Source organism: Chamaea fasciata, unplaced genomic scaffold, assembly GCF_029207755.1.
Source record: "Chamaea fasciata isolate MVZ Bird 193981 ecotype frontalis unplaced genomic scaffold, bChaFas1.0.hap1 SCAF_70, whole genome shotgun sequence".
Lineage (NCBI taxonomy): Eukaryota > Metazoa > Chordata > Aves > Passeriformes > Sylviidae > Chamaea > Chamaea fasciata.
In genome coordinates this window covers 340597-365880 of record NW_027094155.1, presented here as the reverse complement: position 1 = coordinate 365880, position 25284 = coordinate 340597, and the positions used below count along the sequence as shown (strand labels likewise).

Genomic DNA, 25284 nt, shown 5'->3' with positions numbered 1-25284 from the left:
AAGAAGTCCCTCCTAGGAAAAGGAATGAAAAACAATGCTACAGTTCTTAGAAAAACACTCCTCTTGTTTACAGAAAATTCCCTGAGAAAAGAATTTCACAAAACCAAAAGATCTCAGGCACGAAAGCAGGGCTACAATCTCTCTTGGCTTTTGCAGTACAAAGAGAGGGAGAAGAGAAAATAATTAAGGTCTAATCAAAAGGATAATCGGCAAGGTGACTTCCCAACACGGAACACAGGGAATGTGGGTCACCGGGGCTCTGCCCAGTGTGGCTCCTCCAGTGGGGGCTGGAGCTGGAGCCGAGCTCGAAGCTCTTTCTGCACTGGGGGCACTGGCAGGGCTTTTCTGATGGTGCCTTTGTTGGTGTTGGGTCAAGGCTGAGCTCTGTGAGAAGCTCTTCCCACACTGGGGACACTCTTGGGGCCCTCCCTCGTGTGGATGCGCCGGTGGATGATGAGGTTGGGGTTGTGCCTGAAGCCCTTCCTGCAGTGGGGGCAGCGGAAGGGCCTCTCCTCTGTGTGTGTCTGCTGGTGTTCAAGGAGCTTGCTGCTGACCCGAAACCCCTTCCCACACTGGCAACACTTGTAAGGCCTCTCCCCAGTGTGGATCCTCTGGTGGATAATCAGGTTGGGTGTGTGCCTAAAGCTCTTCCCACATTCCCCACATTCGTAGGGCCGTTCTCCTGTGTGGATCCTCTGGTGGCTGATCAGGCGGCACCGCCAGCTAAAGCTCTTCCCACATTCCCCACACTCAAAGGTTCGTTCCCCAGCGTGGGTCATCTGGTGATGGATCCGGTTGGACCCCATGCTGAAGCTCTTCCCACATTTCTCACTCTCATTGAGTCGTTCCCTGGTGTGGATCTTCTGGTGCTGGATGAGGTGTGAGCTCCGCTTGAAGCCCTTCCTGCAGTCGGGGCAGTGGAAGGGCCTCTCCTCTGCATGTGTCTGCTGATGTTCAAGCAGCAGGGTGCTGGTCACAAACCCCTTCCCGCACTGGCAACACTTGTAGGGCCTCTCCCCAGTGTGGATCCTCTGGTGGAACCTCAGGCTGCCGCTCTGCCTGAAGCCCTTCCCACACTCCCCACACTTGTACGGCCTTTCCCCAGTGTGGATGTTCTGGTGGTGGATCAGGTGGATTCTCTGGCTGAAGCTCTTCCCACATTCCCCACATTCGTAGGGCCGTTCTCCTGTGTGGATCCTCTGGTGGCTGATCAGACGGCACCGCCAGCTAAAGGTCTTCCCGCACTCCCCACACTCATAGGGTCGTTCCCCGGGGTGGGTCCTCTGGTGATGGATCCGGTTGGACCTCACGCTGAAGCTCTTCGCACATTCCTCGCTCTCATCGAGTCGTTCCCTGGTGTGGATCTTCTGGTGCTGGATGAGGTGTGAGCTCCGCTTGAAGCCCTTCCTGCAGTCAGGGCAATGGAAGGGCCTCTCCTCCGTGTGCGTGCTCTGGTGCACGAGGAGATAAGTGCTGGTCTGAAACCTCTTCCTGCATTGATCACACTCGTAGGGCCTCTCCCCACTGTGGGTCATCTGGTGACGGATCAGGTGGGATTTATGGCTGAAGCTCTTCCCACATTCCCCACACTCATACGGCTTTTCTCCGGTGTGGATCCTCTGGTGGCAGATCAGGTGGCACCGTCGGCTGAAGCTCTTCCCACACTCCCCACACTCGTAGGGTCTCTCCCCAGTGTGGGTCCTCTGGTGGCGGAGCAGGTCGCTCTGCCAGCGGAAGCTCTTCCCACACTCGGAGCACTTGTGGGGCTTCTCCCGATCACGAAGCTGCTCGTGGACCACCAGCTCTGAGCTCTGGCTCCATCTCCGGCCGCCTTCCCGGCCCGGCCTGGCTCTTTCCTCCTCACATCCTCGCCAGCTGCGTTTGCAGCCCCTCCTCCTCAGGGATCTCCGGCCCTTTTCCTCCCCGTTGCATTCCTGCGCCGTGGAGCCGCTCAAAACGGCCTCTGCCACGAGCTTCTGCCGCAGGGATTTGTCCTCCCTGCTCTCCATGCTCGGCTCCTTGTCTGGGGGAGGAAGGACAAGGACAGGATGGGATTTGCCTCCGTGTCACAGGGAAGGGGAAGGAGATCTCCCGTCTGCTCGGTGCCCGCCCTCCCCGGGCTGCGGCGAGTCCCAGGAACCCAAAAAGCTCCCCCCTCTTCTGTCTCCCCACCTACGGATACTGGGAGTGACCGGGCTCATACTGGGACTGACCAGTGTTATAAATGCATATTATAAACTTGGCTTTTTGCAAGATGTGTTCTATATGGTTAAGAATATTGTGTAATGATATAAGTTTTTTTAGTTCTGCTATTTGTAAAGAAAATTAGGCATAGAGGTACTAGATGATATAGTATGCTTAAACTGTCTGTTTGGTCGGGATAACATCTAGTGAACATGTAAAGGAGACTCTGCTATTGAGATACCAACTATCAGCATCTACCATCTGAAGAAAGTACGGACCAAGGCTCAACCTGGAGGTGATAAGGAAGACACAGCCAAGAAACACGCATGCCCTAAAACAGCGGACCCAAGGAGGGACCATGCAAAACAGTTCCCGGAATATGGAAACTAGTTTATGGAAAAATATGAACATTCAACAGGTTGATACAATGGCAATGGCATTTAAAGAATGACTCTGATACAGCAGAGTGTGGACTTGGCTAAATGCCAAGTCAACCGGCCAAACGTACTTAGCTTTTTTTTTTTATCTCCTAACTGACTCATTTTCTATTAAACCTATTTCTGAAAATTTACATAGAAAGTGAACCTTGTTTTTCACAGACTGGGCTCATACTGGGACTGACCGGGCTCATACTGGGAGCAGCCACTGCCGGCACCGGGACACCCCAAAAACACCTCCCGGGGAGCCCCCGATGTCCCCCCGAGGGGCATCTGCTGCTCGGCTTTGGATCCCCGCGAGCTCCAAACATCCCCCCAACAAACCCCAAACCCAGGGACCCCCCGGGATATTTGGGGCGAGCTCCCCCTCCCCGGCCACCTGCGGGATGGGGGGCGATGATCCCGGCGGTGCCGCCAGTTCAGGGAGCGCTGGAGCCGCCGCTCCCTCCGCTCGTCTTCTCCTCCCGCTCCTGCTGCCGCTGCGCCTCTTCCTCCCTCCCTCCTCCTCCTCCCCCGGGCCCGGGCCCGGCCTGGGAGGGCGGGGCCAAGGAAAGGGCGGGAACTGGGAGGGGAAAGGGGCGGGGCCAAGGGGACGCGCGGTCCTAAAACCGCCCGGGTTCGCTTAAAATCGCCAGTTGTGCCGAAGATCCACCGTAAATCCACCAGGTTTAGCTTCAAATCATCCAAATGGGCCAAAAATCTCCGGGAACGGGACCGGGACCGGGACCGAGACAAGATCAGCACCGGAACCCGGAGCAACACCAAGGCTGAGACCGTCACCGCAACTGAGACCGGCCCCGCACAGGCACCGGCACTGGGACCGACACCGAAACCGGCACCAGAACTGGTACCGGAACCAAGACTGAGACCACGACCGACAATGCGACCGGCGCCGGGAGCGCTCCGGAACCGGCCCCGGGAAGGCTCCAGGACCGCGGCCAGAACCGAGACCGGCAGCGCTCCGGGACAGACCGAGACCGGCACCTGAACCAGCTCCGAGACTGGCGCTGATCCGAGACCGAGCCCGAAACCGGGACGGGGATCGGACCCGGAATCGCTCCGGGATCGCTCCGGGACCGCCGCGCTCGCTCCGGGGAGTTTTGGCCGCGCCTCCGGGCGGGACCGAGCTGGGAGACTCGGAGCTTCCCAAGGCTGAAAATGACTCCTTTAGTTTTTCGGAATGTGTCTCCTTTAGTATTTTACACAGACCAATCTGATTGGTGACAAAAAGACAAACCTCGTCAATCACATTGGTCAGACCAGAGGGACATCAAGAAGTCCCTCCTAGGAAAAGGAATGAAAAACAATGCTACAGTTCTTAGAAAAACACTCCTCTTGTTTACAGAAAATTCCCTGAGAAAAGAATTTCACAAAACCAAAAGATCTCAGGCACGAAAGCAGGGCTACAATCTCTCTTGGCTTTTGCAGTACAAAGAGAGGGAGAAGAGAAAATAATTAAGGTCTAATCAAAAGGATAATCGGCAAGGTGACTTCCCAACACGGAACACAGGGAATGTGGGTCACCGGGGCTCTGCCCAGTGTGGCTCCTCCAGTGGGGGCTGGAGCTGGAGCCGAGCTCGAAGCTCTTTCTGCACTGGGGGCACTGGCAGGGCTTTCCTGATGGTGCCTTTGTTGGTGTTGGGTCAAGGCTGAGCTCTGTGAGAAGCTCTTCCCACACTGGGGACACTCTTGGGGCCTCTCCCCGGTGTGGATGCGCCGGTGGATGATGAGGTTGGAGTTGTGCCTGAAGCCCTTCCCGCAGTCGGGGCAGCGGAAGGGCCTCTCCTCTGTGTGTGTCTGCTGGTGTTCAAGGAGCTTGCTGCTGACCCGAAACCCCTTCCCACACTGGCAACACTTGTAGGGCCTCTCCCCAGTGTGGATTTTTAGGTGCAAGCTCAGGCTGGCTCTGTGGCTGAAGCCCTTCCCACATTCCCCACACTTGTACGGCCTTTCCCCAGTGTGGATGTTCTGGTGCTGGATCAGGTTGATTTTCTGGCTGAAGCTCTTCCCACATTCCCCACACTCGTAGGGCCGTTCCCCGGTGTGGGTCCTTTGGTGGAGGATCAGGTGGGAGCTCCGGCTGAAGCTCATCCCACATTCCCCACACTTGTAGGGCCTTTCCCCAGTGTGGATTCTATAGTGAAAGATCAGCCTGGACCTCAGACTGAAGCTCTTCCCACATTCCCCACACTCATAGGGTCTCTCCCCAGTGTGGATCTTTTGGTGTAGCCTCAGGTTGGCTCTCTGCCTGAAGCCCTTCCCACATTCCCCGCACGTGTACGGCCTTTCCCCAGTGTGGATGTTCTGATGCTCAGTCAGGGTGGCTCTCTCTGTGAAGCTCTTCCCACATTCCCCACACTCGTAGGGTCGTTCCCCTGTGTGGAACATCTGGTGGCGGAGTAGGCTGGACCTCTGGCTGAAGCTCATCCCACATTCCCCACACTCGTAGGGCTTCTCCCCAGTGTGGATCCTTTGGTGGAAGTTCAGGTTGGCTCTGTACCTGAAGCCCTTCCCACATTCCCCACACTTGTACGGCCTTTCCCCAGTGTGGATGTTCTGGTGCTGGATCAGGTTGATTCTCTGGCTGAAGCTCTTCCCACATTCCCCACACTCGTAGGGTCGTTCACCTGTGTGAATCCTTTGGTGGCAGATCAGGCGGTTGGCCTGGCTGAAGCTCTTCCCACACTCGGAGCACTTGTGGGGCTTCTCCCCATCACGAAGCTGCTCGTGGACCACCAGCTCTGAGCTCTGGCTCCATCTCCGGCCGCCTTCCCGGCCCGGCCTGGCTCTTTCCTCCTCACATCCTCGCCAGCTGCGTTTGCAGCCCCTCCTCCTCAGGGATCTCCGGCCCTTTTCCACCCCGTTGCATTCCTGCGCCATGGAGCCGCTCAAAACGGCCTCTGCCACGAGCTTCTGCCGCGGGGATTTGTCCTCCCTGCTCTCCATGCTCGGCTCCTTGTCTGGGGGAGGAAGGACAAGGACAGGATGGGATTTGCCTCCGTGTCACAGGGAAGGGGAAGGAGATCCCCCGTCTGCTCGGTGCCCGCCCTCCCCGGGCTGCGGCGAGTCCCAGGAACCCGAAAAGCTCCCCCCTCTTCTGTCTCCCACCTACGGATACTGGGACTGACCGGGCTTATACTGGGACTGACTGGGCTCATACTGGGACTGACCAGTGTTATAAATGCATATTATAAACTTGGCTTTTTGCAAGATGTGTTCTATATGGTTAAGAATATTGTGTAATGATATAAGTTTTTTTAGTTCTGCTATTAGTAAAGAAAATTAGGCATAGAGGTACTAGATGATATAGTATGCTTAAACTGTCTGTTTGGTCAGGATAACATCTAGTGAACATGTAAAGGAGACTCTGCTATTGAGATACCAACTATCAGCATCTACCATCTGAAGAAAGTATGGACCAAGGCTCAACCTGGAGGTGATAAGGAAGACACAGCCAAGAAACACGCATGCCCTAAAACAGCGGACCCAAGGAGGGACCATGCAAAACAGTTCCCGGAATATGGAAACTAGTTTATGGAAAAATATGAACATTCAACAGGTTGATACAATGGCAATGGCATTTAAAGAATGACTCTGATACAGCAGAGTGTGGACTTGGCTAAATGCCAAGTCAACCGGCCAAACGTACTTAGCTTTTTTTTTTTATCTCCTAACTGACTCATTTACTATTAAACCTATTTCTGAAAATTTACATAGAAAGTGAACCTTGTTTTTCACAGACTGGGCTCATACTGGGACTGACCAGGCTCATACTGGGAGCAGCCACTGCCGGCACCGGGACACCCCAAAAACACCTCCCGGGGAGCCCCCGATGTCCCCCCGAGGGGCATCTGCTGCTCGGCTTTGGATCCCCGCGAGCTTCAAACATCCCCCCAACAAACCCCAAACCCAGGGACCCCCCGGGATATTTGGGGCGAGCTCCCCCTCCCCGGCCACCTGCGGGATGGGGGGCGATGATCCCGGCGGTGCCGCCAGTTCAGGGAGCGCTGGAGCCGCCGCTCCCTCCGCTCGTCTTCTCCTCCCGCTCCTGCTGCCGCTGCGCCTCTTCCTCCCTCCCTCCTCCTCCTCCCCCGGGCCCGGGCCCGGCCTGGGAGGGCGGGGCCAAGGAAAGGGCGGGAACTGGGAGGGGAAAGGGGCGGGGCCAAGGGGACGCGCGATCCTAAAACCGCCCGGGTTCGCTTAAAATCGCCAGTTGTGCCGAAAATCCACCGTAAATCCACCAGGTTTAGCTTCACATCATCCAAATGGGCCAAAAATCTCCGGGAACGGGACCGGGACCGGGACCGAGACAAGATCAGCACCGGAACCTGCAGCAACACCAAGGCTGAGACGGTCACCGCAACTGAGACCGGCCCCGCACAGGCACCGGCACTGGGATCGACACCGAGACCGAGACCAAAACCGGCACCAGAACTGGTACCGGGACCAAGACTGAGACCACGACCGACAATGCGACCGGCGCCGGGAGCGCTCCGGAACCGGCCCCGGGAAGGCTCCAGGACCGCGGCCAGAACCGAGACCGGCAGCGCTCCGGGACAGACCGAGACCGGCACCGGAACCAGCTCCGAGACTGGCGCTGATCCGAAACCGAGACTGAGACCGAGCCCGAAACCGGGAGGGGGATCGGACCCGGAATCGCTCCGGGATCGCTACGGGACCGCCGCGCTCGCTCCGGGGAGTTTTGGCCGCGCCGCCGGGCGGGACCGAGCTAGGAGACTCGGAGCTTCAGAAGGCTGAAAATGACTCCTTTAGTTTTTCGGAATGTGTCTCCCTTAGTATTTTACACAGACCAATCTGATCGGTGACAAAAAGACAAACCTCGTCAATCACATTGGTCAGAGCAGAGGGACATCAAGAAGTCCCTCCTAGGAAAAGGAATGAAAAACAATGCTACAGTTTTTAGAGAAACACTCCTCTTGTTTACAGAAAATTCCCTGAGAAAAGAATTTCATAAAACCAAAAGATCTCAGGCACGAAAGCAGGGCTACAATCTCTCTTGGCTTTTGCAGTACAAAGAGAGGGAGAAGAGAAAATAATTAAGGTCTAATCAAAAGCATAATCGGCAAGGTGACTTCCCAACACGGAACACAGGGAATGTGGGTCACCGGGGCTCTGCCCAATGTGGCTCCTCCAGTGGGGGCTGGAGCTGGAGCCGAGCTCGAAGCTCTTTCTGCACTGGGGGCACTGGCAGGGCTTTCCTGATGGTGCCTTTGTTGGTGTTGGGTCAAGGCTGAGCTCTGTGAGAAGCTCTTCCCACACTGGGGACACTCTTGGGGCCTCTCCCCAGTGTGGATGCGCCGGTGGATGATGAGGTTGGAGTTGTGCCTGAAGCCCTTCCCGCAGTCGGGGCAGCGGAAGGGCCTCTCCTCTGTGTGTGTCTGCTGGTGTTCAAGGAGCTTGCTGCTGACCCGAAACCCCTTCCCACACTGGCAACACCTGTAGGGCCTCTCCCCAGTGTGGATTTTTAGGTGCAAGCTCAGGCTGGCTCTGTGGCTGAAGCCCTTCCCACATTCCCCACACTTGTACGGCCTTTCCCCAGTGTGGATGTTCTGGTGCTGGATCAGGTTGATTTTCTGGCTGAAGCTCTTCCCACATTCCCCACACTCGTAGGGCCGTTCCCCGGTGTGGGTCCTTTGGTGGAGGATCAGGTGGGAGCTCCGGCTGAAGCTCATCCCACATTCCCCACACTTGTAGGGCCTTTCCCCAGTGTGGATTCTATAGTGAAAGATCAGCCTGGACCTCAGACTGAAGCTCTTCCCACATTCCCCACACTCATAGGGTCTCTCTCCGGTGTGGATGCTTTGGTGGCTGATCAGACTTGAACTCTGGATGAAACTCTTCCCACATTCCCTACACTCATAGGGCCTCTCCCCAGTGTGGATCTTTTGGTGTAGCCTCAGGTTGGCTCTCTGCCTGAAGCCCTTCCCACATTCCCCGCACGTGTACGGCCTTTCCCCAGTGTGGATGTTCTGATGCTCAGTCAGGGTGGCTCTCTCTGTGAAGCTCTTCCCACATTCCCCACACTCGTAGGGTCGTTCCCCTGTGTGGAACATCTGGTGGCGGAGTAGGCTGGACCTCTGGCTGAAGCTCATCCCACATTCCCCACACTCGTAGGGCTTCTCCCCAGTGTGGATCCTTTGGTGGAAGTTCAGGTTGGCTCTGTACCTGAAGCCCTTCCCACACTCCCCACACTTGTACGGCCTTTCCCCAGTGTGGATGTTCTGGTGCTGGATCAGGTTGATTCTCTGGCTGAAGCTCTTCCCACATTCCCCACACTCGTAGGGTCGTTCACCTGTGTGAATCCTTTGGTGGCAGATCAGGCTGTTGGCCTGGCTGAAGCTCTTCCCACACTCGGAGCACTTGTGGGGCTTCTCCCCATCACGAAGCTGCTCATGGACCACCAGCTCTGAGCTCTGGCTCCATCTCCGGCCGCCTTCCCGGCCCGGCCTGGCTCTTTCCTCCTCACATCCTCGCCAGCTGCGTTTGCAGCCCCTCCTCCTCAGGGATCTCCGGCCCTTTTCCTCCCCGTTGCATTCCTGCGCCGTGGAGCCGCTCAAAACGGCCTCTGCCACGAGCTTCTGCCGCGGGGATTTGTCCTCCCTGCTCTCCATGCTCGGCTCCTTGTCTGGGGGAGGAAGGACAAGGACAGGATGGGATTTGCCTCCGTGTCACAGGGAAGGGGAAGGAGATCCCCCGTCTGCTCGGTGCCCGCCCTCCCCGGGCTGCGGCGAGTGCCAGGAACCCGAAAAGCTCCCCCCTCTTCTGTCTCCCCACCTACAGATACTGGGAGTGACTGGGCTTATACTAGGAGCAGCCACTTCCAGCACCGCGACTCCCGAACCCTCTTCCCGGCCATCCCGCCCCTCCAGCCCCTAACGGGGTCCCGGCAATCCCACGCGTTCCCCCCCCTCTCGGGGTCCCCGCTTTGCGGTTCGGGGCTCTCCTCTCTCTGGGCTCCCGCTCAGGGAAGCGGCGGCTCTCCCGGGCTCCCCAAACCCGGTGTTCCCCCGCCCCGGCTCTGCCGACACCGGGACACCCCAAAAACACCTCCCGGGGAGCCCCCGATGTCCCCCCGAGGGGCATCTGCTGCTCGGCTTTGGATCCCCGCGAGCTCCAAACATCCCCCCAACAAACCCCAAACCCAGGGACCCCCCGGGATATTTGGGGCGAGCTCCCCCTCCCCGGCCACCTGCGGGATGGGGGGCGATGATCCCGGCGGTGCCGCCAGTTCAGGGAGCGCTGGAGCCGCCGCTCCCTCCGCTCGTCTTCTCCTCCCGCTCCTGCTGCCGCTGCGCCTCTTCCTCCCTCCCTCCTCCTCCTCCCCCGGGCCCGGGCCCGGCCTGGGAGGGCGGGGCCAAGGAAAGGGCGGGAACTGGGAGGGGAAAGGGGCGGGGTCAGGGACAGGGCGGGAATCGTGAGGGCAATGGGCGTGGCCGAGGGGACGCGCGGTCCTAAAAGGGCCCGGTTCGAACGAAAAGCATTCAAACGGTACTGAAATTGTCTAAAGAAGCCTAAAATCCACCCTTCAACCGATCAGGTTTGGCCTCAAATCACCCTAAGAGGCCTGCAATCCCCACAAAGTGGCCTAAAATCACCCAAAGGGCACTAAAAGCCACCCTATAGCCACAGGGTTTGGCCTGAAATCAGCCACTTGGGGATAAAATCATCCAAAGGGGTGTAAAACCAGCCAATGCGGCCTAAAATTGCCAAACGTGGTTTCAAACCCACACAAAATGGCCAAGAATCCCCTCAAATCTCCTAAAACGCTGTGAAATCCTCCCTGAAAATACCGGGTGTGGCCTAAAATCAACAAAATGTACCTGAAGTCCACCCTAAAATCTAACAGATTTCAACTAAATTCACCCAAATGGGACTAAGCCCCACCGAAATGGGCCTAAAAACCATTCAAAGGGATCAGAAATCCACCCTAAAACTGCCCAGTTTATCTTAAAATCACTCAAATGGGACTAAACCCCACCAGATTTTGCCTAAAATCAGACAAAGGGGCCAAAAATCCACACTAAAAGGCTCAAAACCCCACCCTAAACCTGCCCAGTTTGGCCTAAAATTACCCAAACCCGCCTAAAATCTCCGGGACCTGGACCCAGACCAAAATCAGCAGCAGAAGCGGCACCAGCACCAGGAGTGAGACCGAGACCGGATCCGAGACTGGCTCCGAGAGCGGCACCGCTGCAGGACCGGGACCGGAACCGACAGCAGCACCCGCAGCGGCGCTGCACAGGCACCGGGACTGCGGCCGAGACCGGGACGGAAACCGGCACCAGAGCTGCCACCGGGACAAGACTGAGACCGGGACCGCAACCGGCAAAAAACGGCCCAAAAGTCACCAAACACGCCCCTAAAGAGACCGACAGTGCCTGAAAGGTGCCGGAAAATGGCCACAAAATGGCCCCCAAATGACCAAAACCTGACTAGAAATGCCCCTGAATTACAAAACATGTCTCAAAATGATTCAAAGCGTGACCAAAAATGACCCAAGAGTGACAGAAAATTGCCCAAAATGCCGCAGGATGGGGGAGAGCCCGGAGAGACACAGAATTCCCAAAAATTTTTTTAAAAAATCACCCCAAAACTGCATAAAAAAGGAAAATTATTTTTAAAAAATCCTGAAAAAAGCCTCAAAATAGCTCAGAAAAGAAAAAAACCCAGAAAATGCCTGCAAAACTTCCAGTAATAGTCCCAAATTTTCCCAGACTCCCCAGAATTTCCCAAATTCCCCAAAATTCCCCAGAAATTCAACCAAACTCCATCAAAAATCACCCAGAAAATGAAAAAAACCAAGCCAAACAAACCCTTCAAATGCTCAGAAATATTTTTTAAAATCCCTCAAAACTCCACAAAAATTCCCTGAAAACTCCCCAACTCCTCAGATTTCTCAAAATTCCCAACATATACCCCAAAGAAGCCCCCAAATAACAACAGAAAACAGTCTGAAAATGCAAAAACACCACCCCAAAGTTCCTAAAAATATTTTTAAGATCCCCGAAAGCACCCAGAAAGTCCCCCAAAATCCAAAGAAAATTTCCTGAAACTTCCACAAACTCACAGAATTCCTGAAATCCTTGACAATTGCCAAAATTTCCTACACGTGCTCTCGATGAAGTGGTGCAGCAGGCAGGACTTGCTCGTGCCGGTGCTGCAGATCACCAATAACTGCCGGAACTTCCCACGTTTGGTATCAAAATTCCCCAAAATCCCCTCTTGAGAGCCCAAAATTCCAAAGTTTGGACTCAGAATCTCCTCTGGGGACCCCAAAACTCCTGAAAATCCCCTTTAGAGATCCTAAAATTCCCACACTTGGACCCAAAGTCCCTGCTTTTGGATCCAAAATTCCCCCAAAATTCCCCTCAAAATTCCCAATAGAGGCCCCAAAATTCAAAAAAGTTCCCAATAGAAAACCCCAAATTGCCCCATTTGGACCTCTACATTTCCAAGAATTCCCTGTACAGAGCCCAAAATTCCCTCCAAGGATCCCAAAATTTCCCTACAGAGATCCCAAGACCCTCCCCAAACCCTCTATATGCTCCCCCAGGCTCCTATAGAAGCCCTATAGACCCACCCCAAACCCCTTTTAGGGACCCCCGCAGATCCCCTATAGACCCCCCAGACCCCCCCTAAATCCCCTATAGAGACCCCCAGACCCCTTCCCAATCCCCTGTGGGACCCTCCCCCCCAGCCCCTTTTAGGAAGCCCCAAGCCCTCCCCAAATCCCCTGCAGAGACCCTGAGATCCACTAAATGGACCCTCAGACCCCTTCCAGGGACCCCCAGGCCCTCCCAAAATCCCCTAGGGAGACCCCCAGATCCCCTGGAGAGACCCCCAGGCCACGCTGAACCCTCTCGAGATCCCCTATATATCCCCTGGAGCCCCCTCAGAGCCCCTTTGGGGACCCTCAGACCGCCCCAAAACCCCACACAGGGACCCACGGACACCCCCACACCTCCCCGGAGCCGCTACAGGCTCCCCCAGAACCCCGACAGACTCCCCAAGCCCCGGAAAGGCCACCCAGACCCCAATAATCCCCAAAAGAGACCCCCAGAGCCCCGGACTTAGGGACGCCCCGAGCCCCTTTACGGACCCCTACGGACCCTCTATAGACCCCTCAGACCCCTATGGAGCCCCTATGGCCCCCCAAACCCCCTTTAGGGACGCCCAGACCGCCCTAAATCCCCTATGGACCCCCTTAAACCCCTTACAGACCACCCACTAAACCCCCTAAAGACACCCCCAGGTCCCCCCAGACCCCTAGAGATCCCCTAGAGATCCCCTAGAGATCCCCTATAGATCCCCCATTGCCCCACCGTAGGTCTCGGACACGCCGGAGCCGGCTCGGGGGACCAGGAACAAAGATGGCGGCGCCTGGGGGAGCCACTCCTGGGTCATCTGCGCATGCGCTGGACGGAACGCGCCAGCAGATGGGCGGAGCCCAAGGGAAAAGAGGCGTGGCCAATGAAAGGGCGGGGAACGAACGGAACGAGGCGGGGTCAGAGAAAGGGCGGGAACTGGGAGGGGAAAGGGGCGGGGCCAAGGGGACGCGCGGCCCTAAAACCGCCGGGTTTGCCCTGAAATCACCCAAAATGCGCCTAAAACTCTCCAAAGGGGCCTCAAATCCACCCTAAACCCGATCAGGTTTGGCCTCAAATTATCCAAATGGGATTAAAATCCCCACAAAGTGGCCTAAAATTACCCAAAGGGCACTAAAATGCACCCTAAATCTCCATGGTTTGGCCTCAAATCAGCCCAATGGGGTTAAAAGAATCCAAAGGGCTCTAAAATCCGACCAAGGGGCCTAAAATTGAACAAACTGGTTTAAAAAAAACTCACACAAAATAGCCTGAAATCACTCCTAAATCTCCCAAATGGGTGTAAAATCCAAACTGAACGTACCCGGTTTGGCCTAAAATCAACCAAAAAGATCTAAAATCACCCAACATGGCCTGAAAGCCACACAAAAGGACCTAAAATCACCAGAGAAGGACTTTGTTTGACATGAAATTATCCAAAGAGGCTGAAAATCCACTCATAAGGGCCAAAAATAACCAAAAAGAAGGGGCCTAAAACCTCCCACGCACACCTAAGATCCACCCATGTGGGGCGAAAATCATTCAAAGGGACTTAAAATCCATCAAAAATATCCCAGTTTATCATAAAATCACCCAAATGAGGCGAAACCAGACCCAAATGGGCGTAAAATCATCCAAAGGGATAAAAAATCCACCCTAAAGCCCACCAGATTTGGCCTCAAACCACCCAAAGTTATCTAAAATCCACCCAACACGGAACACAGGGAATGTGGGTCACCGGGGCCCTGCCCAATGTGGCTCCTCCAGTGGGGGCTGGAGCTGGAGCCGAGCTCGAAGCTCTTTCTGCACTGGGGGCACTGGCAGGGCTTTCCTGATGGTGCCTTTGTTGGTGTTGGGTCAAGGCTGAGCTCTGTGAGAAGCTCTTCCCACACTGGGGACACTCTTGGGGCCCTCCCTGGTGTGGATGCGCCGGTGGATGATGAGGTTGGAGTTGTGCCTGAAGCCCTTCCCGCAGTGGGGGCAGCGGAAGGGCCTCTCCTCTGTGTGTGTCTGCTGGTGTTCAAGGAGCTTGCTGCTGACCCGAAACCCCTTCCCACACTGGCAACACTTGTAGGGCCTCTCCCCAGTGTGGATCTTTTGGTGCAAGCTCAGGCTGGCTCTGTGGCTGAAGCCCTTCCCACATTCCCCACACTTGTACGGCCTTTCCCCAGTGTGGATGTTCTGGTGCTGGATCAGGTTGATTCTGTGGCCGAAGCTCTGCCCACATTCACCACTCCTGCTCTGGCCATCTGTGAGGTGATGATGTAACTGGAGAAGCTCCAGTCCAGAGGAGGAGCTATGAAACCTGGTTCTGGGGTGGAGTGGCGACATGGACTAAATTCACGCTCTTTTGATGCAGGGCATGCCCTGAAGTTGGATGGGCTGCCTGCATCTCCCAGCTGAGCATCACCTTCCGTCTCCTGCTGCCGCTCAGCAGCTTTTCACCAATCCAGGGGTTGGGATGTATTTGTTGCATCAGCAACTCATCAAAGAAAACTTGTTTTGCAGTCACAAGTACGTTTCAGATTGTTTTATTCCCGAGCATCCCTGACAACTAATCACTGAGCTTTTGTTGTGCCTGAAGGCAAGTGAAGCAGCAGCACGGTGGCCGAGGCTGGGACGCGCGACCACCGTGCCAATTGCCCGGAGCGCCGTCAGGCAGTGCCGGGATCCCGGCTGCGGTTCTGGTCCCCACAACGGAGGAATCGCAGCCCCTGCCTCAGAGCCTGTCAGAAAGGCACCCAAGTGAGAGCAGAGGGAGGGCACCCTTCCAGTCTCTCTTGGGCATGGCCACAAAGCAGCCCCTGCTTCTCCTTCCTGCGCCCGTCTTTGGGGTGTGCTGATGGCAGCGCCAGCCAGGTTGTGCTCTGTGTTCCAAAGGCTGTGGAGAGCGGGCATGAAAAGTGCTGCGTGCACAGCGGAGAGTCCTGGAAGGTGCTGGCAAGAGCGTCCTGCGGGAACAGGGCTCTGGTCTCTGGCCGGGAACAGCCTGGTTTTGCTGCTGTGAGCGCAGGCAGGAGTGGAGGCAGGTGAAGAGGCAGCGGGCGGCTTGTGTTTGTAGAGGGCCTGGGGCTGCATGTGCGAACCTCCACCTGGAATCACACTGGGGGGAATACGAGCTAGAGCTGGAGCGCCTGGCCAGAAAGGACCAGAAGGAATTCAGCCTTGCCAGGGTTTCTTAGGAGTGTGTTGGTGTTCCCCAGGAAAGTTCCCAATGTGGGGAAACGCCTCTGGGGAAAAGAGACTTGCTTCTCAAGGAAAGCGCTTTCCATGGAGCTCCCAGTGAGGAAGGTGCAAGTGTCCCCCTTTAGCTGTCTGTGGTCCTTTCAGTCCTTGAGGCCCCTGGCACTTGGCAGATGGAGAAGGGAAGGGAGAAGGCTGTGAAGAGCAGGTTTGGAATCCACCTGAACCTGCAGAGACCAAGGCAAGCACCTGCAGCAGGGTGTGTTACCCCCACTGTGGACAGAGGTGTGAGCAGGAGCATCTCTGAACAGCTGCGAGCCCCAAAGCTGTCTTGGAGAGCTGTGAATTCAAAGGCCTTCATGCACACACGTCTCACATCTTACCTGTCTGCTGTGTTTCAACTCTTGGCAATATGCATTTCTGTCTTGCTCGCTGGAAGCGGCTCCGGCCCAGAGGGCCAGCACCGAGCTGGGCTGTGTGGGCCAGGCGGCACGGAGAGTCTTGGCTGATCTTGCTGTGTCCCTGGCCTCAGAAAAGGCTTGGAAGGTTTGCCTCCCAAGGCGCCCTCTCATCGGCTCTTCCTGTGCATCTTGGAGAGAACAAGGCAGACGTTTCTGGCAGCTGGGCATTAGCAGGCCTTCAAATGGGGGCGTGTTGTGGAGCAGGCCCAGCTGAGACACCCTGAGAGGAGGCCAGCGCTCCTTGCCCCTCTCCGCAGACACGTGAGCCTTGTCTGCTTTCGGGATGACCACGGCTGTGTCAGGGGGTGCTGCTACGTGGACACGAGACAGCTGGTCCTGTCCCGCCGGGTCCCAGCAGCGCCTCGCAGCAGTCCTGCATCCCCGTCAGGATGCTGGCCAAGAGAGGTCCTGCAAGCTGAGGCAGCTGATTTGAAGCTTGTGCGGGTGCCTACGGGTCAAGGCCAAGGGTGTTCCCTCAGGATAGAGCAGTGCTGAGGGGTCTCTAGAATTCAAAGAAATCAGCAGACAAATGCATCGTCCGCCAGAAGCTCTTTTATTGGCAGGAGGGAAGGGGTCTGCACTCCACCACAAGGCTTCTTTGCCTCGTCTAAATTTCAGTGGTTTTATGTAGGAATTCTATTAAAAATACCATCCATCTTTACACTGCTGAGGTGATTGGATAGGCAGGGGGTTTACAAAGAAATCCATTGTGTCAGATTCCTAGACTTGAAGCTAATGTCCACCTGCTGGCCAGGATCGGTCTCAGCGCACCAAAGCAGCTCGTCTTCCTCATCCCTTGCCTGCACAGGGCTGATTCTGTGGCCGCCCTTAGGTCTTCTGGAAGGTTATGTCTAAAGCTTTTTGTCAAGTCACTCTCCTGTCATGCTAGGCTTCCAGGTTTTTCTTATGTTAACTGGTGCTAAGTACTTAAGGATATCTGTGCTAAGTACTCTTTGCTTCTCTAAATTGCCTGTGCTTCCTTCCATCAAACAAAGGCCTTGTTTCATTCCTAAATGTGCCTGATGCCGCCCAGGTCTTTTGGCACCGCTTGCTTTCCTGTGGCAGGTTCTACCTCCCCCGAGAGTAAAGAGGGAGCTGGAGAAGGAGCTTGCCAGGCTGCTCTCCATCCTTTAGCAGCAGTCCTGGTGAAGTGGACAAGTCCCAGCTGAGCGCAAACGTGCAAATGGAAGAGCCGTGCGCAGGAAGGGTCGGCGGGAAGAATGATCCAGGAACCGATGGCCTGGCAGCCTGAGCTCGCTACCGGGGAAGGCCTTGGAGCACATCGTCCTGAGTGCCATCCCACGGCACGTGCGGGGAACCAGGGGGTCTGCTGGAAGACGGGAAAGCTCTGCTGAGGGATGGGGACACCTGGGGGACTTGGCAGGGTGCTGGCGAAGGAGTTGTCTGGAAGGTGAGAGGTTGAGGCTGGAATTGGAGTCAGTTTGAAGGCAGCATCTGTGGTTTAGCACAGCTTTGGTTATGGAGGACAGAAGGAATAGCTGGGACTTTTTCTGTTCGTGGTCCTGCTTCTCGTGCAGAGAAGAGGGGAGAGCTGTACTTTCTCGGCCACTTAGGTATCTGTAGCAGGATAGGGAGGATTAGTCCTCCTGCAGTCTACTCATTTGTTTGGGCTACTTTTGTAACACTGAGTGGACTTTCACTTGCTGGAGAGCCTTTATTCCTTAAGAGAATTAGGTTCTTATCATCATCCCTTCAGAGAAAAATGTTCGAAACCAAAGCAAGGCCTTTCTTTTGCCCCTGTGTAGTCTTATGTTTTGTACAGTGACATTCAATGGATGACCTTAAGGCAAATGTGTTGCTGCTTTGAGATGGCAAGGAAACTTCCAAACCTATCACCTTCTCGGGCCATTCCCATGAATTTAGGAAGTTTGCAACTTTTTGGAACTACTTGAGTTGAGCAATGGGACGTAAAGCTTTCCTGAACTGAGCATTCTTAAATGCCGGATCCTTCTATGCCTTCGCTGCCAGGGTGATTTTGTGCTGCAGGAAATTACTCCAATGAGAAAACAATTTCAGCATGGAGTAACAGCTTCTGACAAGAGACCAAGTGTTGCCAGCAGCTGCTCCAGGTGCTCCTGCTAACATCCCCTGGAGGAAGGAGCACAGCCCCCAATGCACCTGGGCTTTGGCTGCCCTGTGGCAGAGAAGCCCCCCGGGGCACAGGTCTCTGGGGCAGGAGATGACACCAGCACTGCCAGGGCTCAGGGGGTGGCAGCTCTGCTTGTGCGGGGACTCTGCCACACCTGCCGGTTTCAGCGCTCCCCTGGCCCCAGGGGTCAGAGCAGCGCTGGTGCCCTGGCCCACACGTTCCTCGTCTGTGTCACACCTGCGGGTTTAGGACGGCCACCGGCCGAGACGTGTCCCAAGGAGGCCGTGCCACCTTCTGTGCAAGGCCCCGTGCCCTTCCCGCTGCGGCTGTGTCGGCAGCCCTGGGGGCTCCTTCTGCTGCCCTGAGCCCGCAGAGCAGGGCAGCGTTTGCCCGTGGTTTGAGGCGCTCCGAAAGATCCTGTCTTAGGGCTGTCTTAGACGCTTGGGGCGAGGGATTCCTTCCAACCCGGGCCACTTTGGCTGGGCTGGGGGCGGCCCCAGGGCAGGTGGCAGTGTGTGCATTGGCCCTTTGTGACACGGTGCAGCAGCGTGGTCACTCACCGTGGCATGGAACGGCACAGGGTGTCCAAGGAGCCTTCGTGACACATGGTGACACAGGTGCTGGTGGTGATGCAGCTGTGCCACTGTGCTCGGAGCACGTGACGGGACAGGACAGGATAGAGCGGTGTCGTGAGGAGCCCCCTCACAGCACACTCGTTCGTGTCTGACCCGGAGCTTTTCCGAGGCGTTATTCCTGCCGCCGGTTGACCTCAAGGCCAAAGCACAATCCTTGACCAAGAGTCACCCGTCCTTGTGGCAGGAGCCCTCGAGAGCAGAGTGCAGGACTTGCTGTCCTGAACTCTTCCCAGCACTTCAGTTGTGTCGGTGCCTTCCAGGCACCGCTGCAGGACTTGCTGACTCGGAGCTTTTCCGAGGCATCTCTCCTGCAAGTCCCCATCAGTCCAGTCGCTGACATGGAGCAGAGATCCCCAAGAGTGCCCAAATTGGCCAGCGTGGAAGAGGAAGGTCCTGGAGCTGCCCCAGTAGAGGAGACTGGGCTCAGAGGATACTCTGAGGACCTCTTCAAAACCAAGTCCAGTGCTGCCCTGCTGGATATGCTTGTAGAGGAGGGATTTTCCAAGCCAAAGCAAGTAAGAAGCCTGTGACCAGGGTCTGATCCTCCCAGGAACTGCTTGGCCTCCCAAGCCACCCCTGCTGGTCCCTGTAACCCTCCCAGGCCACCCAGTGTGCGGAAAGGGAAGCACTTCTCTGGGGAAGCTGGGGACATTTCTCCCTCTGGCAGCTTTCCAAGTCTTCCCGTGCCTTCTCCAGGCGCCTGCCATGGTCAGGTACATCCACCAGTGGCTCCTGGCCAATGAGTACTCTGGGCACAAGCTGTTCAGGACCCTGCTGGATCTCACCGAGGCACAGCCTGCTGACGTGGTGATGACTCTCCTGCGTGTGGCCCCATCGTGTGACAGGTATGGGGCCCACCTGCCCAGAGGGCTCAGGGCTCCCCAGCCCATCATCCTGTACAGCCTGTCCCAGGTGTCTGAGCAAAGGAGAAATCCAGGGCCCTCCGGCTGCTCCCTTCTCCAGCTCTGGCATGGCAGGCCCCGAGCCTGCTGCCGTGCTCCCTCCCTGCCCCTCGGGGGTCTGTCCCCACAGGGCTGGGCTGCCTGCATGCTGCTGGCAAGGGCCAGTGGGCAGAGGCAGAGCTGGCAGCCAGCTCAGCTCCCCCCTGCAGCCCAGGCCACGGTGCTGTGTCCGAGGCCCCCCTGAGACAGAGTTCTGACCCTGCAGAGCTGCTTTGTCCATGTGGAAGGTCATCCTGTGCTCCCCCAGCACTGCGAAGCCGGCGCAGATGATGCTCCTCCGTGTGCTGGAGGACTGGCCAGAGCACAGCACGTGCACCTCGGATGGGGACAAAACTGGTGTCTTTGCCCTGGCTGTGAGTTTCTGGAACTGGCCCCAGCTCACCCCACGGCTGCCTTTCCAGCAGCTCTCCACCCTCCTTCCCCCACCGCATCTCCCTGCCTCAGGCGCTGGGATGAAGCCTGGCCTAGGGGCAGCTTCAGGGGCACCGGGCCCGGTGCTCCCCCTGCGTCTCCCCTGGCCTCTCCGTGCCACGCTGGGGCCCTGCCACACCAACACCTCAGCACTGTGTCGGGGGGATTCGTCCTTTGCAGGCAACTGCGGTGATGTGGAAGATCCTCCAGGAGCACTATGTCCCACTCGAAGTGAGGCTGTGTTTCCCCCGCCTACTTGTGCATCTGCTCTTCCAAGTGTTCTCCAGCACTTTGGATCCACCAGAGGAGATCGATACCTTCTGGAAGGCATGCCAGGAGCGAGACGGCCTTGCCACCAGCCCCAACAGGTGCTCCATCCCAGTCCTCCTGTCCCTGCCACATCTCCAGGGCAGGAGCCAGTGCTCCCAGCGTGACCTGGGCTTTGCTCTGCACATAGGTTTGCAGCGTGGACCCTCAAGTCCCTGCTCTGCCAAATGCGCTGTGAGAATGTGGTGGTGGCAATGGAACGCCAGCGTGGCTGGGACAAGCTGCTCCATGCTGACACCCACCACTATGCTTTGGGTCTGCTGGCCAGGTGAGACCCCCTTGACGCCGCCGCCCCCAGAATCTGTGCTCTGTGCTCGGGGTCCCCCACAGAGTCTCTGTGGTGATGAGCCAGAGGGCCTTGTCACCCCGGAACACCAAGCAGACTGGCAAAGGCTGGGAGAGGCGGGTGCCCACAAGGAGCCACCTCCCAAATGCCTGAGGTCCCCGTGCAGGATGGTGCTGAAAGAGCCGACCTCTGGGAGTCACTCCTGGGAAAGGTCTGTCCCCCTGGTTCACAGTGTTGGTTACTTTTTCTCCTGCCAGGCAGATGTCTTCTGTCTCCAAACCCTTGTGTTCCTGGATCATTCACTACCTGCTCCAGCTGCTCAGCACACGGCAGCCACGCTGGGATCTGCCCGCCCTGGTGTTCCTTGTGGAGGTGAGCCTGAAGGCCAGCGCTGCCTGGCTGAGCTGCCTCCCAGCTCTGTGCCCTCTCGTAGCCGCAGCTGCCTGGGACGGTGCCCGCGCCCTGTGCTGCTGCTGCTGCTGCTGCCTGGGCCCGGCCCTGTGCGGGTCTGGGCTGCTGTCGGCCGGGACCCCTGTCACTGCCCTGTGCCTTTCAGGTCCTCCAGTGCCTCAACTTGAGTAAGTGCAGCGGCATCGCTCTGGAGATCCTGTCCAAGAACCTGCGGAGCGAGTGCAGGGAGAGGCGTCTCTTGGCACTCAGAGGCCTCGTGGTGCTGGGCAAGAATCGCCTGATGGTGAGAAGGGGGCAGCGGCTGAGGCTGTGCGGGCAGCGTGGGGCTGGGGAAGGCAGTTGCTTGAGCTTGCCTTAGTTTTGGGTGCTGAGACAGCTGCTCCCAGCTCTCCTGCCTCCCACTTCAGCTGCCCGAGTGCTTCCACACAGGCCTTTGGCCTCTGAGCCCTGTGGCAGCAGGCTGGGCTTACACAGACTTGTGTTCCACACAGGCTAAAGAAATGTGGAACCTGACTGAAAGCCTCATCGAGCTCCTGCAGGAAAGTGATGGCGACATCATCAGGATGACCATTGTTCTACTGAAATATTTGTTTCTGTACAATGGCGTCCTGATACCCAGCCCCATCGCCCTGAGACTGGCTGAGGCGCTCCTGCCGCTCTTTGACAACGTAAGGCTCTGTGCCCCCAGCCACGGCCACCGAGTGCCGCATGGACACTTTGTGCCATGTGGATTTGCAGGCTGGTGCCCAGGTCAGCCAGAAGCAGCCCGTGATGAGGTCTTTTTTCCTTCCTTTCATACAGGATGATAGCCAGGTGCAGCTGTGCGCTATGTTTGCCTTTCAAGACATGATGGTTTCGTTAACGGAAGAGGGAAGAAAGGTGCTAAAGTCACATGTGCGCCAGAGCCTGCTCCCACTCTCCTTCCACTGCCATGACCAGAACAAGTGTGTGCTTGAGGTGAGCACTTGTGAGCTGCTGCTTCCCCCTGGGCAGGGGCTCGGCTGCCTCCTGCCCTGGAGCCTTGCAGGCTGGAGCCTCTTGCAGGCCTTGGCACAGGGACACTCCTGTGCCCTGAACTGTGGGGCCATCTGCGGCTCTCTGCTGCTCTCCAGGCCGCCCGGGAAACGCTGCATTCTTCAGCCAGATTCCTGAGGAGGAGGGATCTTGAACAGATGCTGCAGGTGGATCAGACGTGGAGGTTCGGCGAAGGACTGGTAAGGGACTGAAAGCCGCGGCCTCAGCCCGAAGAAGGCCCCCGAGTGCGGTGCCCACGGAGCCCCGGCCCAGCGGGGCCGCGGGGCGGGGCGGCACCGCGCCTCCCCGGGCAGCAGCCGGCCCTCTGTCCCCTGCAGAGCCCGGCGCCGGCGCCCGCTGGCCGGGCCTCGGGGCTGTGCGGGCAGGGGAGGCCGGGGCTGGGCGCGGCCAGAGCCCGGCCAGGGGCTGAGCCCGTGCCAACCCTTTCCTCCCTGCTGCCGCTCTCTCCAGCTGGCAGACGACAGGAGCCGAGCGGCCGAGCACCTGCGCCGGGCCCTGCCCTACCTGGAGCACCCACAGGAGCCCCTGCGAGAGGCGGCCATCAGGTTCATGGGTGAGCCACGAGCCCGAGCCCCCATCCCCGGCCCGCCGCAGCTCGGCCCCGGCCCCGGCTGCTGGCCCGGCTGCGGCGGCATCCGCGCCCGGCGCCGTGGAGCCGCGCCTGCCCTCGGGGCCGCTGCCGCCCTCTGGCAGCCGTGCCCTGGGGCGGCAGCGTGCGGCAAGGGCCCGGGCCGAGCCCCGCCGGGGCAGGAGGCCGTGTGGCCACAGGGCTGGCAGCGCCGCCGGCAGGGCGCCGTGCCGCTGGGGCCCTGACAGGCTCTGTGTTCCCAGGGATGGCCGGGCGGCACCTGAGGGGAAGGAAGGAAGAGCTCGAGCTCATCTGTGCGGGTGAGTGGGGGCAGCGGGCTGTCAGCGGGGGCTGCTGGGGGAAGCCGCACGCTCTGGCCCGGCTGCGGAGGGCTGTGCTCCCTGTGCGGACGAGGGGTGGTGAGGGCGGAGCACACGGAGAATTCGGGGACACGTCGGGGATTCATGGCCAGCAGCTTTGGGCTGATCCTGAATTATTAAAAAAAATAGGAATATCGCCCTAATGCCGATATCCAACAATGATGGACAAAAGACTCTCCAGCAGTTTAGAGTTAGAAAGTGTATGTTTAATTACGACGCCGGGCAGCGTGCGGGATAGCTCCCGAACACACGCGCGCTCACAGAAGATCACAGGGTCTTTTGATGTACAGAAGGATTGAATACCCAAAACACAAATGTATATTCATGACTTTAGTACCTCCCATTCCCCGCTCCCTATGGTAATTAGCCAAAAGCTATTAAGCATGCGTGGTTTGTTCTTTGAAATGGGTCGGTGGTCTTTTTTATGGGGCGGGGTCTCAAAATGATGAAGTAAGTGAGTCTTCTTCGCTTTGACTTTTTAACCTTTTAGCGTTGCGTGACGACTGAATCCTGTTTTCCCAGGAGTATTTGATTTCTGAATTCATTGTCCTTCTTGAAGCCTATTGATTAGTCAGAATACACAAACATAAGTTGACAGGCCCCATGATTTATCAGTTCCTTAAATCCGGCTTCTGCTTATCAAAAGGGAAGTCTATCTGTCTTACTTCAGCAATATCCAGTTAAAGTCTGTAATTCTTCAAAATTAATGTTTCAATCCCCTTGGTCCCTGCTCCCTCGTGGCCATGGCAAGAGCGGGCTGGGCTGGCCCTGGCAGGGGGCTCTCCTCGGGTCCCTGCTGATCAGGGCTATGGCCCCGTGTTCCTCTGTCTTGCAGCCCTTGAAAACACGGCAGATGACAGCAGCCCTGCCATCAGAAACCTGGCCATTGAAACAGCCTTGGTCCTCCAGGCAGTCCAGAGAGCTCCGTACTCCATCCTGCGGAAGCTGCGAGATCAGCTCCGCAGGGCACGGAAGACACGGCCTCGACTGTCGGGCCTGGGCTGGCTGCGCTGCTGGAGCTCTGCGGAGAGCTGATCTGGGACACTCTGCCTGCTGGGGTCAACTGAGCCAGCGGGGATTTTCTTCTTCTACAGGATTCTTCTTTTCTTCTTTTTTTTCTTCAGTATATAAATATAGGGTATGTGTTACAATACACAGACTCCCAGGATTTTTCTTTTGCTGCCCTGGGTGCACAGGGGAAGAGGGGGAAAAGGGTGCTTTGTGCTCAGCAAGCTGCCCAGGCGTGCAGCCTTGCAGGGAAAATGGCCAGAAGCCCCTCGGCCCTCGGTGGTCCTGCGGAAGCCTTTGCACTGCCGAGAGAGCGCGTGGGCGGGGGCCGGAGCTGTGGGCATCCCTGCGAGGCCGGAGCCTGGAGATGGCCACAAGCCCTGTGCCAGCCAGGAACCGCCGTCTGTGTCCTCCTGCCCGTGTGCTGCTGGCCGGATTGCTGAGGGCTCCGCGGTGCCTCTTGATCGGGCTCCTCTGGAGCTGCTGTGGGGCTGCGCCTCTGCTGCCGGGCAGGCTGGCCGGGCTGGGGGAGACTCTGAGGGGCTGGGCTGGTGGGAAGCCCTGAGGAATTGGGTGTCAGAGGCCACAAGCAGCCCCTGGGGAGCTGCCATGTTCCTGCCAGCCGGCTGCTCTGGCGCTCCCCCAAAGTACCTGCGGAGTGAGTGCAGGGAAAGGTGTAACCTTGCGCTCAGGGCCCTTCTCGAGCTCACTGAGGATCCCTCCCTCAATGGTGACAAGGGGGCAGTGGCTGGAGCTGAGCTGGGGAATGCAGTCGCTTGGGCTTGGCTGGGCTTCGAGAGCTCAGGCAGCTGCTCCCAGCTCTTCTGCCTCCTGGCTCAGCTGCCCGAGTACCTCGGGACAGGCCTTTGGCCTCTGGGCCCTCTTGGCACCAGGGCGGCGTTTCACGACTTGTGTTCCTCACAGGCCAAAAAAGTGTGGCCCCTGACTGAACATTTTGTGGAGCTCCTGCGGGACACAGATGAACAGTCAGTCAGGATGACGGCCGTGATGCTCAGCTTTGCAGTTTTGGACAAGGACATGCTGAGACCCAGCCCTGTCGCCCTGCAGCTGGTTGCGGTGCTCCTGCCACTCTCTGACCATGCAAGGCTCTGTGCCCCCAGCCACGGCCACTGTGTGCCCACCAAACACTTGGTGCCCTGTGGGTTTGCAGGCTCACGCCCAGCGGAGCCCCGAGCAGCCGATGCTGAGGTCTTTTTTTCTTCCTTTCATAGAGGATAACGGCCAGGTGCAGCTGCTGTCCACACTGCTCTTCTGAAAATT

General features: G+C 57.4%; 1 protein-coding gene across 1 annotated transcript in view; it reads right to left on the bottom strand.

Moving 5' to 3' along the window:
• Positions 1-530: 530 nt before the first annotated feature.
• LOC136304308 (zinc finger protein 850-like) overlaps positions 531-25284 on the bottom strand; it is a gene marked incomplete at its 3' end in the record, with an annotated part of 300788 nt that continues 276034 nt past the window's right edge. Inside the window, exons 6-10 of the mRNA XM_066207944.1 lie at positions 14282-14443; positions 9832-9844; positions 7874-9267; positions 4322-5297; positions 531-1765 (exon numbers count right to left, since the gene is read on the bottom strand). Of these exons, the coding sequence (XP_066064041.1) occupies positions 531-1765; positions 4322-5297; positions 7874-9267; positions 9832-9844; positions 14282-14443 (3780 nt within the window). The remainder of the gene's footprint in view (positions 1766-4321; positions 5298-7873; positions 9268-9831; positions 9845-14281; positions 14444-25284) is intronic.